Source organism: Apodemus sylvaticus, chromosome 6, assembly GCF_947179515.1.
Source record: "Apodemus sylvaticus chromosome 6, mApoSyl1.1, whole genome shotgun sequence".
Taxonomy (NCBI): Eukaryota; Metazoa; Chordata; class Mammalia; order Rodentia; family Muridae; genus Apodemus; species Apodemus sylvaticus.
The window spans coordinates 101,211,906-101,231,141 of record NC_067477.1 but is presented as its reverse complement, the minus strand read 5'-3'; the positions used below and the strand labels follow the sequence as shown (position 1 = coordinate 101,231,141).

Here is a 19,236-nt window from a genome sequence, read left to right as displayed (position 1 = left end):
TACTGAAAAATCAAGCTTGTCAGGAGTCTGGGATAGAGTTCATAAACATCTTAAGAAAGACAGGGGGCTGGGGATGTAGCTCAGTTGGTAGAGCATTTATCTATCATGCACAAAGTCCCTGGATTGACCTCCAGCTCTGTGCCAACTGGGTGTGGTGGTGCGCACCTGTAATCCCAGCACTCTGAAGATGCGGGCAAAAAGACCAGAAGTTCAAGGTGGAGGCCAGCTGCATGAGATTCTGTCTCAAGCACAACAGATACGGACAAATAAGCAAACAAAGCCTCAATGCAAATAGCAATAGGTGCAGCGGGCCAGGATCTCTGTCTACATAGTGAGTTCTAGGACGTCAGGTCTATGTAGAGAGGCAATAAGAGAATAATACTTACAACATGCTGGTCTAGTGGTAAGGAGAGTCACCTTCCAAAAAAATATCAAAACTGCCAACCCAAAAAAAAAATTGCTTTTTACAATGACCAGAAGTCCTTCATGTAACCACTCGTATGTGTTTAAAGATCCACACTGATCTACTTCTCTGGTTGTGTTGCTATTGAGGGACATGGGGACATTACATTCTAGTTGTCACTGTGGCTGTCAGAGACGCACTGTATGTCTGCTTCAGGCAGGAAGCTCTGTTGTCAGAAGGCCAGACTGTAGGAAAGGGGTCAAAACAGAAGCTGAGGGAAAAAGACTCTCAGACAACAAGCTACACAATACAAAGTGTTTATGTGTTTGAGAAATTATGTCAGCTACTAGCAATGAAAATATTGGGGAAAGCAATGGTTTTGCATATATCTTGATGCTCTTGTGAAATGTTTCCTGCCCCCCCCCCCCATTTCAAAAAATGAGTAACTCGGCAATCTGGCTCATAAAACCTATGTGACAAATCAAGGCTGTCTGATTCGAGAGTTTAAAGTCTTTTCTTGGCAGTACACAGTCACGGTAAGAAATGAAACAACGCAAAACAAAGCCTCAGATACTACCCTGAAGTGCAATGATGGTTATACAGCCCCCTGCCCACCAGGGAGGCTGCTGTTAAAACTGAGCCCCACAGACCTTTATGTGTGCATACCCATTTACTCCATGGCAACGCCAGTCTACTACTGAGGTTTGTGGGAGCCACACCCTTAAAAGAAGTTGTATTTCCATGCTTGCTTCCTCTAAAAGGTGAAGATCCTAGGCAGGAAATAAGGTTGGTCTTGGGGAGGAAGAGTCAGGCCAGGACCTGCCTTGTTCAGCCCAATGCGGTTTCTGTGGAGAGAATCCCTGAGCCCATCATTGGCTCACCACACAGCAATGATGAGATCGTGGTGGTGTTTACAGTGACCACTAGCCTCTGAAAGAGCCAGCCCCTGGGACAGCTCTGAAAGAATTAAGACTGGCTCTGAACAAGTGGAGGGCACGTCTCCACACAGAGGTCAGAGAGGACTGCCTCTGGGCTGAGTCTGTGGCTGAACTCAGGGAGCCCGTCGTGGCCACACAGTATCTTAGCTCTATGCTTTGATAAACTCCAGCTACAGCTGTGCATCTGAAGGATGGCCCACTAGCCTTGTCCCAGTCATAGCCTCACTGCTGCAGATGACCTCCTCTGACAGAATGGAGGCACCTCCTCTTCCTTAAGTGACAATGGTGTTACAGGCCTGTCCTAGCAACTGCGAGGTGGCTAGAGAGTCCCTGAGATGCTTTTGTGATTGAGAAAGAAGAGACTCAAATGTTTCTTCTCTCTGTCCAGATTATCTCTGCACAGAGAAGAGAATGGGCCTCTTGCCCTAAGGACAGAAATGCCACCACCATCCTGGAAACGGCTAGCAGAAGCTGGCCATCTATGCAGAGGGACAGCTGCAAAAGGCATAGCCAACAGAGTTCATGGTGTTTTGAGGTGGCAGGAAGGACGTGCAAGCTGATCTGTAGACCCGTACCCCCATGCACCAGTCCAGGGACTCTATCCTGGGACCTCATACTGTGACGCTAAGCTGTATACTCCAGCTATCAGACGCCATCTTCTGCTCTGGGTGGATAGGGGGCTCCTGGGCTGTGTGATATGAATATAAAGGAAGAGTGACTTTGTTTCATACATCAAAGTAATAAAGTTGTGTGTGTGTGCAAGTGGGTGTAAGTATGTAAAAAAAATACAAAGTCAATCTTATTGACTCCTTGCTTAAAATCTGCAAGTGCCATTCCATGAAATAAACCTCAAGTTCTTTTCCACAGACTTGGGCCCACAGTGCTCTGTCTACATGCTCCTCTTCTCTTATGTACCATACCACCAGGGCATGGATGCCTTCCAGGTCTTTGTATATGCTTTTGCTTAGAGTGATTCCTATCTCGGGTACCTGGGCAGCTCCTAAGTACCCTAGAATCTGCTTTGAATGTTCTTTGCCTGGGAAGCTTTCCCTTGAGCACACTGTCCTCAGATTCAATTTCTTTCTGCTCAGGGCTCCGGAGTTACAGCATTTGCTGTGCATTGTTGGCATGCTTTGCTCTGAGCCAGGGCTCTTCCCAGCACGCACGTTATCCCCGGTGGTTAGTGGGCATTAGCATTCCTCAGTATGTGCCAACCTTCTAAATGGTGAAGGTTATATGACTTTATGCAAAGGGGTCATGCTACAGTTCTACAGGCCTGTGCCTTTTACTATTATTGATGACCTAATAACAGAATTCAGAGCACTGCATCCCAATGCATGCAAGTAACCTTCATTTACACCTATTTACTGGGTTCCATCCCCCTGAATATGCACCCCCATTTCACCTAAAGGGCCTAGTACACAAGGTGCACAAAACAAAACAAAAACCAACCAAACAAGAAACCGCTTACTGTAATGCAGAGAGAAATGGTTCCGGGCCTTCCTGTATCTGTACCCTTCCCATCCTTCATACACTTGGCTCCTGCCCCTGCCTGGCTTATGCTACCTTGCCTCCAAGGTCCTTCTGAAAAGTTAGTTATGTCTAGGAAGCTGAGTATATCTCTCCCAGACAAGAAGTCAGCTTCTCCCCAGGAAGCTTCTGCTCCTGATCATTTGCTGGTCCTGAGACTGTTGTTTTTTGTTTGTTGTTGTTGTTGTTATTGTTGTTGTTGGGGGATGTGTGAACCCTGCCTGGAGTCTACCCTCTGCCACATCACTGTATTTAATAAATAAACGAATGCATGGAAGGTTTCATTTCCACTCTTAAGAGACCTGCCTGGTAAGGCTTCAAGATGGATTACCATATGTCCTCTTTTACTGCTAGAGACACAGGGACCCTGGAAGACTGGATCAGAGTAGTTTGGTTTTTTTTAAATCATCTTAGCATACCAGAGAGAAGTCTTGTTTTTTGCACATGCCCAAACTGAGAGGTCACACAGTCAGTTACATAACCATAGAGCTGGCTGAGCTATCGAGATTGATACCCGAGTACATTTCAAGAATTGTGAGTCACCAAGATCTCATTCCTATTTCTGGTGTGACATAATGTATTTTTTGTTTCTCGACAAAATAAAGTTGATTATTTAAAATTGTAAAGCACTGGCCTGGAAAGTTGATTCAGCATGGCAAATGAAAAACAAAAGACGTAGCATTTTAGAGTTGATGGGAGTCTTGTACACGAGACATCAGAAGTAGCTATTTGTGGTGTCATATATCAGAGTCACATGGTTCCTAAATGAGGAATCTTCCATTGGATTCATGTTTTTTGACCTTGCATCTCTCACACTTTCTAGGATGTGATATCTGCCTCCAGTATCAGTCATTAAATACCAATTTCATGCTTGCTCATGGGAAAACACTAGCATCTCTTATCATCACCATCGCTTCCTACTTCTAAGAACTTTCTGAAGGAGGTATAGACCAGACTTGTTGAACCTTTACATAAGAGAGCTGATAAGATCCGAAATAGGTTACTAGGAGGAGCCTGAATGTCGTGTCTGGGTGTTTGCACAAGTGTGAGGCGTGTCTGCAACTGCATGTGAAATACTTGGTGCTTTAGGGCTTACGAAAATGGGAGTGTGAGGCTGGGGAGATGGCTCTGTAGGTAAGAACACTGGGGGAATCTGAATTTGGAGCCTCAATATCCATGTACATAGCTGGGAGTGGCTACACACCTATAATTGCAGTACAGAGCCTGGAGCAGGGGAGACAGAAGCATCACTGGGGCTTGTTAGCCAGTCAGCCAAGCTGAAAAGGAAAGCAAGCTCCAGGTTCAGTGAGAGACCTCGTCTTATGGGAATCAGACAGAGAGTGATAAAACAGGGCACCTCCCTCTTCTGGGTGTGCACTAGATGGTTATACTGCACCTCAGGCAGGCATGATTGTGTGCACACAAGCACACACACACACACACTCATACATAATACAAATGTGAACAAAATAAACAAATTCCCCCAAACACAGACACTGTATTGAGTATGACCTTGGTAGATAGTTGTTAATAAATCAGTTTGTCTTATGAAAATATTCTCATGCTGTGATTGCTACATGCCTATAATCCCAGCATTTAGGAGGAAGAGGCAGAGGTTCAAGGTTAGCTTTGGACATCAGCCTGAGCTACACAAAATCCTATCTCAACTAAAACAAAAATGCCAACCAGAACTCTGGAAAAGGTTAAGTGTCTCTCAGTGTCAATTTCTGGGGAACTTGATGTGGTGAACAGTAGTGTTTTAGGGCTGGAAGGCAGGTCTGCTTCCTCAGGTCCTGTTCATCAAAGTGACAATGAAGTTATCCGAGGCCTGAGTGACCTCTAACCAGAAGTTCTGCTGCATTACAGCAGGCGCTGGCTCTTTTATCTCAGGCCAAAGCCAGTCAAAGTGCCAGCTCAGAGCAGCTACCTCAGTTCTCTAGCTTCTGCACTTCAAGAAGCTGTGCTGGGGGACAGAGATCAAAGGAGCCAGGCAAACTTGGAGTGGTCAAGTTCCCTGTGGCCTCCCAGGAATGTTGTTCTCAACAAGGGTGAAGAGCTGTGAAAGAGGAGCTGTGGCCCCAAAAGGCCACGGACTGGCCTAACTCCTTTATGTGAATATGGGGAAACTGAGGCCTGAGACCTTCTCTAAGGGTCATGGCTAAAAGCACATTGTGAGCTGCATCTGTCAAACAGCTCTGTGGCCCTCACAATTGCTATTCTCTCTCTCTCTCTCTCTCTCTCTCTCTCTCTCTCTCTCTCTCTCTCTCTTTCTGTCTCTTTCTTTTGGTTTTTGGGATTTTTTTTTTTTTCGAGACAGGGTTTCTCTGTATAGCCCTGGCTGTCCTGGAACTCACTCTGTAAACCAGGCTGGCCTCGAACTCAGAAATCTTCCTGCCTCTGCCTCCCAGAGTGTTGGGATTACAGGTTTGTACCACCACTGCCCAGCCCACAATTGCTATTCTTAACATTAATATTTTACCTATTTTTCTCAGTGCTTCTGAGTTCCTGCCTAGGATCCTTCAGAATTAGTGTTCTTGCTCAAGGCCATTTAGCACACGTTCTGGTGTGATGGCTCAGCGGGTAAGGATGCATGCTGCCAAATCTGATAACCTGAGCTCAATCTCCAGGTCCACACGATAAAGGAGAAAACTGACTCTCACAAAGTGTCCTCTGACTTTTACGTGTGTACTGTGACACATCATGCCCTGGGTGTACACACATACACTATGTCTTAGTTAGGGTTTCTATTGCTGTGATAAAAAAAAAAAGAAAAAAAAAGAAAAAAAAACATGACAAAAGCAAGTGGGAAGGAAAGGTCCCACTCCATCACCGAGGGAAGACAAGGCAGGAACCCAGGGGCAAAACCTGGAGGCTGCTCACTGGCCTGATTCCCATTGACTTGCTCAGCCTACTTTCTTATATGACCACCTGCCCAGGAATGGCCCCAACCCTGTGGAGCTGGGCCCGGTTACATCAGCCATTAATCAAGAAAATGCATTACAGACTTGCTGACCAACAATCTGATGAAGGGACATCTTCTTTCTTTCTCTTTCTTTTTTTTTTTTTTTAAGATTTATTTATTTATTATTTGTAAGCACACTGTAGCTGTTTTCAGATATTCCAGAAGAAGGAGTCAGATCTCATTACGGATGGTTGTGAGCCACCATATGGTTGTGGGATTTGAACTCAGGACCTTCAGAAGGGCAGTCAGTGCTCTTAACCACTGAGCCATCTCTCCAGTCCTTTCTCTTTCTTTTCTTCTTTCATTTTTTTGTCTGTCTGTTTTGTTTTTTGAGAAAGGGTCTCCCTATAAAGCTAGATAGCTCTGGCTGTCCTAGAACTCACTATATAGACCAGGCTGGCCTTGAACTCAAGGAGATCCACTTGCTTCTGTCTCTCAAGGGCTAGGATTAAAGGCGTGGGCCACCATACCAGGCATGGAGCCATTTTCTCCACTGAGATCCTTCTTTCCAGATACCTCTGGCTTCTGTCAAGTTGGAAAAAAATCCAACCTGTATACACTAAAAAATGAAATAATAATGAATATTTTTGGATTTATATTTTTGCAACAATTTAAAACACGGCTTTCCTTATATTTTTCTTGCCGTTGTCACTGCTGCAAATGAACAGACATTCCAATGCTAAGAGAACAGTGACAGGAACAAGCGCTCTGCCAAGATTCAAATAGTGCCCAAAATACTCCTTACCAAATGGCTGCCTCACACAGAGGATCTTCACCCAGTTCCTAATCTGAGAAGCGACCTGCAAAGAACAAAATCACACAGGGAGAAGGCAGCTGCCATGGGGACACGAGAAGGGAGCTCAGTGCCTCTCATATGGCGAAGCAGAGGAAAGAGGAGTGCTCCTGCCCTCTGCCTTCTGGGCCTTGAAGGAGGCAGAGCCTCCCTTTGTAGCATTAATTCATCAACCTGGTATGTCCTCATCCTACAATCACAGCTTATACCCTTATGGGCAACCTTTTGTTCCCGTCACATTTCTTCCTGGCCACTATAACTGGCAGTTCCTTCCATCCTCTCTCAGTCTTGCTCATTCCAAATGGCTTCTTCTGGCCCAGTTTTCAGTCTATTCTATAACACACCTTCCTAGTTGTCCTCAACCTCCAATTGAAATTCTTGCATAGTTCTCTCAAATGCTTAGTATTCCATCCACAGTGTGTCTTTGGTGGGCGGGCCCTTACAGGTGATTACTACCAGTTTTCTATGCAAGGAAATGGAAACTCAAAATATGGAAATATTTTTCTCAAGGTCAAGAGAGGCATAGAATGGGAAAATAATTTACTCATGGATATGGTGGCTTATACTTGTAATCCCAGCACTATTGAGGCTAAGGCAGGGGATCAAGAGTTAAAATCCTTGAGCTGGGTGGTGGTGGCATGTGCCTTTGATCCCAGTATTCTTGAGGCAGAGGCAGGCCAATCTCTGAGTTCGAGTCCCAGCCTGGTTTATAGAGTGTTCCAGGACAGCCAGGGCCATGCAGGGAAACATTGGCTAGAAAGGAAAGAAAGAAAGAAAGAAAGAAAGAAAGAAAGAAAGAAAGAAAGAAAGAAAGAAAGAAAGAAAGAAAGAAAGAAAGAAAGAAAGAAAGAAAGAAAGAGAAAGAGAGAAAGAAAGAAGAGAAGAGAAGAGAAGACAAGAGAAGAGAAGAGAAGAGAAGAGAAAAGAAAAGAAAGAATTAAAGAAAAAAATTAAGAATTGAAAGACAGCCAGGGCTCCAGCAAGCCTTGCTGATACAAAGACTCTGTCTAAACAAAATACAACAAACAAGCAAGCAGACAAAGATGTCATATGTTGCTATTTGTAATTCCTCATGGGCCAGGTACTGACTCTAAGGAATTGGGTGAGCTACAGGGTAGAAGTGGCCTCCATGTTGGAACTGTCAGTGATATGGACAAGATTAAAGGAAAACAAGGACTGTTGAGGCCCTCAGACATCGGTGACAGTGAGGAGCCTATGACGGCGAGAGGATGCAGTGTGTTGACCCAAGGAGAAAGGAGTGGGTCTGTAGGTGATGAGGAATGGGAGGGCAGAGTCGCCCCAGTAGAGAAGAAGAAACATATTCATCAGCTCTTTTCCAAGGACACTCCTCAGTGGGCCCAACCAGAAGACAAGCACCGGGAGCTCAGGAAGACAGGCCATTGGCGGTCAGTCCTGGACAACAGGTGAATAGATTGTATTGAAGCAAATAGAACATCTACCGCAGTTTCCTGCTATAAAGCAGGGAGGTTGGGATGCTCACTCTGCCTGTAGATGCCCCACCCGGGGCCTTTCTAGTGCATCACCTAGCTAGGAAAGATCCAAGCTCTCGAGTTCATTGCTTAGTCAGCCCTTCTTCAGGCAACAGATACTCTGAGCTCAAACTCACTCCTCTCCTAGCCCTGTGTATCTCGATGTCCATCCAAATCAGGAAAACCATGACCTCAACTCTCCCATCTCTAGAGTCTTCTATGCACAGAAGCCTTGGGCCCATTTTGGTTGGTAAGTCTGCTGAGGGCTAAACAGGGCTACAGCAGTCACTCCCGAGATGCTAGCAGGGAGTGTTGGTGGGCTCATCATTGAATCATATCATCTTTGAGTGTAAGTGGGGTCATTGTGAGGACTAGGGAGTCCTAAAGCTGTGGGGTTGGCAGTGTGTCCATGGGTCTAAGGCCCTAAAATAGTGTCCTTGGCTTGTGGCTCTCAGCTCTGGCCTGCCAAGTCCCAGCTGCTGCTCTGTGTGTCCAGCTGAAGAAAACAATTAACCCTTTCCTTCACATGCACGATTCCCACCTGCTATGACATGGGGAAAGAAATGTTGAGATTCAGAGCGCCTTCCCTCGAAATCCTGTTGGCAACAGCAAGTAGATGTCTCACAACTGTGTAGCCCACAGCTGTCTAACTCTGCCAGTGGGTATGCTGGTTCTGAGGTCATGGCCTCTGGCAATCAGCTTTGGACTAGTTGCCTAAATATACAAATAGAAAGGGCATTAAAGTAACCAGAGGCCAATTTGCTTGAGCATTAAGTAAAGGTTGTTCTCCTCCACTGAGGGAGACTGGGATGTCTCAGACCTGGAACCAGACAGAACCAAACTGGCTGTGAGAAGACAGATTGTCTACACACTCCCCCCCCACCCCCCCCCCCGCCCCGTGCCTGCATGTATGCCTGTGTATGTCTTTGTTTGTGTGTGTGTATATGTGTGTGTGTGTGTATGTGTGTGTTGTGTGTGTGTGAGTGATTCAACACGATACTTGGATATTTGCGCCTCCCCTTCTCCTGTGCTTTCTGAGTGGAATTCTAACATTACTGCTGCAGACAGAAGGAAAGCCTAATAAGGTTACAGGATCCCCTCGCAGTCACCTGGCTGAGAGACAGTCACCACTGAATCCCTGTCCCTCTCTTGGATCACAAGACTAATAAAGACCCAGAGAGAGAAAACAAAGAACCGATGCTGAGGCCGGTGGGCTGCTGGGAAGTGTGAGCTTGTCTTCACTGAGCGTGGACTTAGTACACTGAATACAGCATGAAGGTCCCCATGAACATCCTAGGAGAGAGAGGGGGGGAGGGAATATGAATATGAATGACTATCACAGAAAAGAGTTAGTTGCCACAGCCAGGAGCCAGGAAGGATGTGATATGAAAGGAAGTTTTTTTGTGATTCTATCAAAAGGACATTTACCCCTATTGTACACGGCCAAAGAAGTGACCTGCCCATGCCCATGTTATCTGCAGGCTGGCTTCTTCTATGTTCACTCCCTGGAGGCCAAAGCAGCCACTGGAATATTACAAGGGCATCCTCAGCCATCAAAATGTCACTCTAAAGACGGGAAGTACAAAGTGGCTCCTCGATGCATAATTTACGGGCTTTCATGGAAACCGGTTATATCTCCATGTACTAAGGAGCCTCCACTTAATCTGCAGTGCCTTTCCCCCTTTGTATGATTGGCAGGATTTTAATTAATCATGACCCTAAACCGCTTCATTATAGACGGTAGTCTATGCATTAGTCAACTATTCCTTAACTGCCTTCCTTCCACCTTGACCTTCTTCTTGACTTGTCACCCTACTTCTGAGGATTCGTTCTTAAGTTGTATGGGGTCACATCTAGGACTCTTACTGCACACGCCTGTAAGGTCAGTGGGAGGTATAGCTGGAGAGACCTGCGTGGCATCAGGAGAGCTTATCTGATACCACGGTACCGCTGCAGCTAGACAGTTGCAGGATGTTTTTGGTGTCCTTTCCACTTACCCTGTATGTTGTCCCTACAAATTTGCAAACCACCTCTCTAGTCATTGCTCACGTTCCCATTCATTCCCTTCCTACCTTCCCATTTCTGTCATGAAGACTGGGAAGGACCAGGTGGGAGATAAAACATAAGGCAGAATAACATGAAACATGGCGTAACAGGAGAATAGAGTAGATTAATGTCAAAATTAGCATATGAAGGCTAGGGCAACGGCTCTAGAGCACTGGGTGTTCTTCCAGTGGACAGGGTTCAGTTTCCATCACCCACATAGCAGCTCGCAACTGTCTGTAGCTCCAGTTCCAGGGGATTCCAGCGCCCTCTTCTGTCCTTCAGGAGCACTGCACACACATGGTACACATCCGCTCATTCAGGCAGCACCCCCCCACCCATAACATTTTAAATTAGCATAGGAAAGACCCAGTTGAAAGAGAAAATGATTAAAGGCCTTGTCACATCTCTTCCTGGTCCCTCCCCCCACCTTCTCACCAAGGCCAACATGTAACAAAATATGAGAAAAAAGCATGCTGTACACGTGACTTAAGTGATCCCACGGGGCCTGTACAGGTGTCATTTGTCTTCTTACTCCCTTGGGAGTGCATTCTTAAGAAAATGTTCCTTATTCTGGGCAGTGGTGTCACAATCCCAGCATTCTGGAGGCAGAGGTAAGAGTATCTCTGAATTTGAAGCCAGCCTGATCTATAGAGAAAGTTCCAGGACAGCCAGGGCTATACAGCGAAAACCTGTCTAGAAAAACAAAACACAAAACAAAAAAAAATAAAAAACAAAACACAAAACAAAACAACCCTCTCCCAAAAAAAAAGAAAAAAGAAAAAGGAAAAAGTCTCTGTGTCCACTACTCATGTGTGGCAGTCTAATTTCTTCCCCTGGAACACAAGAACCTGAGAACCATGGTGGCTACCTGCCTATATATAATACAGGGCACCTCGTGGTCTCACTGTGTACCTGGAGCACCTTGCTAAGCATTCTCTTAAAAGCAAAAGGGCATGGGAACCTGAGAGCTCAGAAGAGCCAAGTCCTTCATCCAAAGAACAGGCGGTGTTAGGGGAAGAGGAGCAGGGAGTACTGGGAATTTGGTGGGAGAGGGAGGATAAGGGCTTGATGGGAACAAGAAAACAAGGAACTGCCCTCTGTGTCTGTGGGAGTCAGTTTCTCCAGAGAGGGGAGAAGCAATTCTGCACCATTTTGAGGGAAAGATGGGAGGACTAGAGGAAAAGGAAGAGTAGCCCCCGATTCCTGGTAGGAAGCCTCAAGGCTGAAGCTTTCTTCTGAGATCTCAGTGGACCCAAGGTTGGGGGTGAGGGGAGAGAACTTTCGCAAAGTATCCTGGACCCATGGCTACCTCACCAATGAGGGCAAAGGGATTGCTGGCAATGATATCAAGACCAGGACCCCAGGCATTTCTTGACAGCGTGGTTACTCTCAGACACTTCAGGTCTGTTTTCAGAGTGACCTTTCTTTTTCCACTTAGGATAGGTGCGAGAGTCCCGCACAGGTCCTTCTCCCCTGGGAGTCACCACACAGCAGGCTGGGGAAGAAGCTGTCTCGGATGAGCACTATATCTTTCATCTAGAGATCTTAAGGAGCCTTAATGACGGCCACGCTTCATTATTCCTGCTTTGTGGACGAGGACAGTGACTCAGAGGGCTTGGCTTCTCATTCATGCTGGGAGTGAGAACCATGAATGAGCCTTAGGATGAAGCTCGACTTCATAAACCTTTAAACCTGTATCCTTTATAGTCGTGGAGTTTACAAAAATAATGACCCCTTTGCACCGAGAGTTCACGCCTTTGTTCTGTTATTAAGTCTGCCTTAGGTGGGGCATAAGCATCTTAGGACAGGGATCCAACTCGAATCCTTCAGTGTGAAGCAAGGTGGGAAAAGTTGTGTGTTTTATTGGTAATACCTGGACCACTCACAGTTAATTGTTTTCATCTATCTACCCACCCATCCATCCATCCATCCATCCATCCATCCATCCATCCATCTCTCATCCATCCATCCACCCTCCACCCACCCACCCACCCATCCATCCCTCACTGACTCATTGCAGTAACAAACACTTCAGTCTCTATGACATCACCTGTAAAATAGCATTGGCAAAAGACTGTTTTGGAAATTAAGATAATTTCTATGAAGCATACTGCCTAGCATATGGTAAACCCTTAAGATAACTATTATCATTACATGAGTAATTACAAGAGATATATCAACTCTCTCTCTTTCTCTCTCTCTCTCTCTCTCTCTCTCTCTCTCTCTCTCTCTCTCTCTCTCTCTCTTGAACTGCCCTTTGTAGGATGGATTGGACAAAGTTGCAGCCGAAGGGAGTTAATTCTTGGGGAAGAGACTGAGCTTTCACATTAAAAACGAGAAATGAGGATGTGGTCCTTCAATAAATAAAAGAAGGAGAGTCCTGGACCCTCACTTTAGATCATGACGTGTCAGAAGCATTGGGAAGATAATAAATCAATAGGAGTCACTTACAGTGGGTAGAAACATGGAGACATGGGACAGAAGTGGGCACAGCTTTATATCCTGGAGAGGTTATAAAGCCCGGCCACTCACTCTCCTTTGTTCTTCTTGAGAATAGAACAAATATCTTTGCAAATTCTTGCTTGACTCATCTTCAATTAGGACACCTGAACCTCAGTGTTTAAAAAGGAGACAGGATGGGAGAGCTGGGGTGTAACAGGAAACGAAGGAGGCTTGTCAAGGCCTATGGGAAGGAACTGGGTCAGTATCATTAGGAAGCTGTCGGCTCCTCCCAACCTCTTGAAACTCCATTCTTCTGTGTGAGCTAGACCCTGGATCTGAAGTCCTCCCAGCCCAAACACAAGTCCAGAAGATATAAAGAAAAGCCTTCATAGGTTTGACTGGCTAAAAAATAGAAATGTTTGTGTGACAAAAGATACTCAAACCCAGAAAGAAAAGCCAAAGCCTGGGAGAAAAATCCTAACAAAATGTAATGTATTTTAAGGATATATTGTAACAAGAAGAATCATTCCCAGTGCTAAGGAACTCCCACAAACCGCTAGGGAAGAGGCAAAGAGGCAAAGCCAACAAAAGATGTAGACGGGCAAATTTAGAAGAAATGGGCATCCAAAGTACTCATGTCCAGTACTAATTAAGAGAATGCAAAAGGAAATGGGTTGTTACTGTGTTCAACTGTTTAAGTGACAAAATTAAAAACATTTATAATACCTTGTATTGGCAAAAGTGTAAGCATGGATGACAACATGAACTGATTATTGTGTGCGTGAGTGTGCATGTATGTGTGTGTGTGTGTGTGCGCGCACACACACATATACAACACACATGTGAAAGTCAGGGGACAGGTCTGTAGCTGTGGTTCTTGGGATCAGACTTTCAAGGCAGACTCTCCTACACACTGAGCTCTTTGCCAGCCTGTAGCATTTTTAAAGGCTAGTTTTGGCAGAGGCAGGCAAATTTCTGAGGCAGAGGCAAGCAGATCTCTGAGTTCGAGGCCAGCCTGGTCTACAGAATGAGCTCCAGGACAGCGAGAACCACACAGAGAAACCCTGTTTTTGGGGAGGCGGAAGCTAGTTTTGCAGTAGCTGTGGCTTTAAGGGCTCTTTTGTTAAATCATCTGCTTTTAAGGAATTAGTCTCCTTCACATCTCCACACAAAGGCAAAAAAAGAACAAGAATGGCAATAGGATGAAAACATTTATTATTATTATTATTATTTACTACTACTACTACTACTACTACTACTACTATTAATTTGGCTTTTAGAGACAAAGTTTCTTTATGTAGCTCTGGCTGTCTCAGAGCTCACTCTGTAGATCAGGCTGGCCTCTAGCTCACAGAGGTTTGCCTGCCTCTCCAGCACCAGGATTACAGGTATATGCCAGCACCACGCAGCATGAAAACATTTACTAACGGCCAGCCAGCACTCAGGACACTAAGACTCAGAGAAGTTAGGTCACTGACTCAGGGTCACACAGGTAACATGTGGTAGTAGCAGGTAGCTCAGGCATTTGTCCCCAGGGTTACCAGCTGAGTCATCGGTTCTTAACCTGTAGGTCTCCATCTGTTTGAATGTCAAATGACACCTTTACAGGGGTCCCATATCAGATATTCACATTATGATTCATAACAGTAGCAAAGTTACAGTCAAGAAGTAACAGTGAAAATAATTTTATGGTTGGGGGGTCACCAAGACATGAACCGAAAGTGTGGGTGCTTCAGTCCTTCTTAGAAAGGGGAACAAGGGCAGGAGAGATGGCTCAGTGGTTAAGAGCACTGACTGCTCTTCCAGAGGACCTGAGTTCAATTTCCAGCAACCACATGGTGGCTCCCAAACAACTGTAATGGGGTCTGATGCCATCTTCTGGTGTGTCTGAAGACAGCTACAATCTACTCATATACATAAAATAAATAAATACATTTAAAAAAAAAAAAGAAAGAAAAGAAAGGGGAACAAAATACTCATGGGAGCCGGGCAGTGGTGGCGCATGCCTTGGGAGGCAGAGGCAGACAGATTTCTGAGTCCAAGTCCAGCTTAGTCTACAGAGTGAGTTCCAGGACAGCTAGGGCTATATAGAGAAACCCTGATATGAAAAACACAAAGAAACAAAAAACTCATGGGAGCAAATATGGAGACAAAGTGTACAGCAAAGACTGAAGGAAAGGACATTCAGAGACTGTCCCACCTGAGGATTCATCCCAGATACAATTCCCAAATGTGGACACTATTGTGGGTATCAAGAAAGACTTGTTGAAAGGAGCCTGATATAGCGGTCTCCTGAGAGCTCCTGCCAGGGCCTTAAAAATACAGAGTCGGATGCTCGTAGCCAACCATTGCACTGAGTGCGGAGTCCCCAATGGAGGAGTTAGAGAAAGGACTGAAGGAGCTGAAGGGGTTTGCAACCCCATAGGAGGAACAACAATATCAACCAACCAGACCTCCCAGAGCTCTCAGGGACTAAGCCACCAACCAAAGAGTACACACGGCTCTGGCTGCATATGTAGCAGAGGATGGCCTTGTCAGGCATCAATGGGAGGAGAGGTCCTTGGTCTTGTGAAGGTTTGATAGATGCCCCAGTGTAGGGGAATCGAAGGCAGGGAGGCAGAACTGGGGGTGGGGGTGGGTAGAGGAACACCCTCATAGAAACAGGGGGGGGTTGGGTGGGGGATTTCCAGGAGTGGGGGGAAACCGGGTAAGGGGATAACACTTGAAATGTAAATAAATTAAAAATAAATAATTTTTTTTAAAAAAGTGATTAAGCCCCCCCCCCAAAAAAAAACCCAAACCATGAACTGTATAAAAAGTGTCATAGCATTAGAAAGGTTGAGAACCACGGTGCTAAGTCATCACATCAGCCTCCCCAAGTCTTCTGTACCTAATGGCTCTCTGTAGAAGTTTGTCTACTTGTTGAGTACTACTGTTCTTATATTGTGTTTTGTGTGTAGTTGTATGCATTGCATATATTTAGATATACATTTACATGTGTGTGGTGGTGTGTGTGTGGAGGTCAGACATTGGGCGTCTTTCTCAATTTTTTTTTTTTTGCCTCAATTTGGCTAGGCTGGCTGGCTAGCAAGCCTCAGGGGCTTTGCTGTATCTGCCTCCCTAACACTGAGATTACGCAGACTTTTTACATGGGTGCTGGGGATTGAAATCAGGCCCTCATGCTTGTATGCTAAGCACTTTACTCATTGAACCATAGTCTTAGTTTCCTATTTTAGGTTTTTTTTTTTTTTTTTTTTTTTTTTGGAGATAGTTACCTATAGACAAGAAGCCTTGAACACCCCCCACCCCCACCCATTCTCTTGCCTCTACCTTCTCAGTGCTGAGACTGCAGAGGTGGATCACCATACCAGGGTACTGCTGTTCTTTTAAAAACAAGGTCTCCAACGCTTGAGATCATGGCTACTCTACCAAAGTCCATAAAAACATATAGCCAAGTCATTTCAAAATTAATTTGTAACTGGAAGATCACGACGCTCCTTTTGAAAGCCCATTATACTATCACCAGGAAAAAGGACTTGTAAGATCTGTAATAATGATTATCTAATTATCACACTCCAGTGCACCAGTGGAAAGGTGGTTAGCTGGCTCTACTCTCCTGGCTTTGGGTTTGTGGAGGTATAAAGAAGTAACTACATCTACTGGCTTTGAAGAACTACTTTTTTTTTTTTTTTTTTTTGGCCCAGAGGCCAGTTTTATTATCTACAAGAGAAAGGGTTCTCTTGAGTCATCAAGGGCCTCTTCCAGTCTTAATCCAAGTCAGAGTGGCTCCTCCCAGAAGGATAGACATTCCTGGAACCCGTGCTGGGTGAAGTGCATGCAGTTTTGGCCAAGCCAGGGTTGTAGCCTACTTGCAGATTTACCTTGACACTCCCAGGAAGCTTTACAGTCCACTATTAGGGGCGTTACACTGTAGCTTCTCTTAGAACGACCCATTCATAAGTTTCAAATTCAATATGCTTTTTTAGCATTTTTTGTTTTGTTTTGAAGACAGGTTTTCTCTGTGTAGCTCTGGTTGTTCTGGAACTCTTTTAGGCCTAAACCCTCCTGCCTCTGTCTCTCCCCAGAGTTGGGATTAAAGATTTGTGACATCTCTCTTTTTTTCTTTTTTTTGGATTTGGTTTTTTTTTTTTCCGAGACAGGGTTTCTCTGTATAGCCCTGGCTGTCCTGGAGCTCACTCTGTCGACCAGGCTGGCCTCGAACTTGCCTGCCTCTGCCTCCCAGAGTGCTGGGATTACAGGCATGCGCCGCTGCCACCACCACCACCTAGCTCCTCCGAGATATCTTGAGAAGCGGGGGGAAAATCCCATTCAGTTAGGAGCAAGTGTGATCTTATTTGTTTAGCTGCTCATTTCAAAGTGTTCATAATTCCCTTTACATTTTTCACTTCCAGTACATTTTCCCTTATTCTCAACCGGCCTACAATAGCCGCAAGATTCTTCCCGTGAATGTGACAAGAGCTTGTTTGGATTATTCAGCTGCTGGAAGATTGGGTTCCCTCCCAGAGCTTTGGCCATTACGGACATTCTGAATAGCCCTGCTGTAAACATCTTCACGCAAAGTCCTTCTCTCTCCGGCTCATTTCCTTACACTTGGACTTCCTTAAATGGCCTTACTGGGTCAAAGGGGCTCTGCGAACAGTTTTATAGCTCTTGGCACATAGTTTTCAGATTGCACCCTGAGAGAATCTGACCAATGGCTTAGGGGCAGCGAGAGGGCAGGAATGCGGAGAAGCAGCCCCTCTATCACTCTCCAAAGCAATGGCCGGACGAATGCAGAAGCGCTTCCTTATTGCCCTCCGGTTCCCTCCGCCTGGCCAGTGTCTAAGGTCTAAGGCTGGGCGGGCGGACACCTTGGTCAGGGAAGGGCACAAAGGTTTCGGAGAGTCTAGGATTTCTGTCCCGGAGGCAGAAGCAACTCCTCCAGGCCCTCCCATCCCCAGGACTCAACGGGATTCAAAGGAGTCCCAAACTCTGAGCGCGGGCTGGGTGCGGCCTCGCCGCCCCCTGGGAGCCCCAGGCCAAGGCCCCAGGCGCGCCAGGCCTGGGAAGGGCGCTGACCCCGGGCGCTGCAGTTCGGCGCGGCTTGCATAGCTGCGCGCTGAGTCAGCGGGACACAGCGGGCGGGGGGCGCAGACGTCAACTAGGCCTCTGGGTCCGGCCGGTGACGCGGGGACACACAACGGAGACCACGGGGCACCGTGCTGCCACCCGTCCCGCCTCCCAGCCCCGGAGAAAGGGCCGGACCAGGCAGAGACTAGCCAGGCGGGAACGGAAAAGAAGCTTTGCTGCTTGGCTCGGTGGCGGGGCGTGGCTGGAGGCCAGGGGCGGGGCTTGCCGCGGGGCCGCGCTGGGGTGGGCGGGGCGGGGCCGCGCGCGGCCGACCGCGGGCGGAGGGGCTTGTGGGTAGCGGAGGCGCGCGACCGAGTAGGGACGCGGCTCGTACTGCGTGTGAGGGGAGCGGGCTTGTGGGCGCGCGAGGCGGCCGGCGGCGATATGCGGGTGGACTGGCGGCGGCCCTAGCGGCCTGAGCCCCGAGGGCGGGGCGGTGCGGCGCGGGCGCCCCTTCCCCGCTCCCGCTCGCCGAGTCCTGGCGAGCTCGCTACCGGCCGGGTGGCGCGCGTGCGGCTGAGGGGCGGGGACGCCGTGTGCCTCGCTGCTCCCGGCCGGGCCGGGCGGCTCCTCAGACAGCGGCGCGCGGCGGGCCCGGGCGGAGGTTCCGCGGGCGGTGCTAGGCCCGGCGAAGCGGCATGAGCCGGCCCCCGCCGACGGGGAAAATGCCCGGCGCCCCGGAGGCCGCGCCGGGGGACGGGGCGGGCGCGGGCCGTCAGAGGAAGCTGGAGGCACTCATCCGAGACCCTCGCTCGCCCATCAACGTGGAGAGTCTGCTGGTAGGTGCTGCTACGGAGGGAACTCCCCGCCCTGCCTGGTCCCCCCTTGGCCCACCGGCCCAGCTTCCGGCTGCCCGGGGAGCTGGAGACCCAGGTTCCGGAGTGGAGACCCCACCTGGAATTCTCTGGTCCACCTCCCCGTGGAGCGAATGTCATCTCGGCCGCCCCCGTCTTTGGAGCGCGCGGGGAGGAAACACCCCTGGTCTCCTTCCCGCCTACCCAGTCGGTTTGGGGCGGAAAGGTGGAGGATTGGCTGTGCTTCCTATACTAGACTACCCAATTTGAAAGTGTCACGCAGTGTGGGAGCTAGGGCGAAATCGAGGGAGAAAGAAACCCGACGCTCTCCCTATTGGGAGTACCACCTGGGGCACATGACAAAGAGCTGCCCTCACTCGGTCCTCTCCGTCCGGAATCTGGGAAAGCACAGCTCAAGTTTGCTGTTTTCAGTTGCTTTTGGACATTCCATAGTAGCTATTTAGTGCATTTGAATTTATGTAAATTAAATTTCCGGAGATTGTTGCTCTGAAGCCAAGACATGAGTCTGAATTGTAGAATGGAATAAATCTCTCCCCCTCATCTTGTCTTTCCCATGGCATTCAAAATCCAAATTAAGAGCCTTGGGAAAGGCTGCTAGCTGGAGCTCGATTAAGAAAAGAACACGATTTACAATAAATGCCATGTAGAATGCTGGTATACTTCTCGTCATGTTGAGGGAAGCGATTA

The 19,236-nt window shown here is 47.3% G+C and overlaps 1 protein-coding gene across 1 annotated transcript in view; it reads left to right on the top strand.

Moving 5' to 3' along the window:
• Positions 1–18,013: 18,013 nt before the first annotated feature.
• Positions 18,014–19,236, top strand: part of Rock2 (Rho associated coiled-coil containing protein kinase 2) — a 103,535-nt gene continuing 102,312 nt past the window's right edge. The window contains exon 1 of the mRNA XM_052186071.1: positions 18,014–18,513. Coding sequence (XP_052042031.1) covers positions 18,373–18,513 — 141 coding nt within the window. The 5' untranslated portion in view covers positions 18,014–18,372. The remainder of the gene's footprint in view (positions 18,514–19,236) is intronic.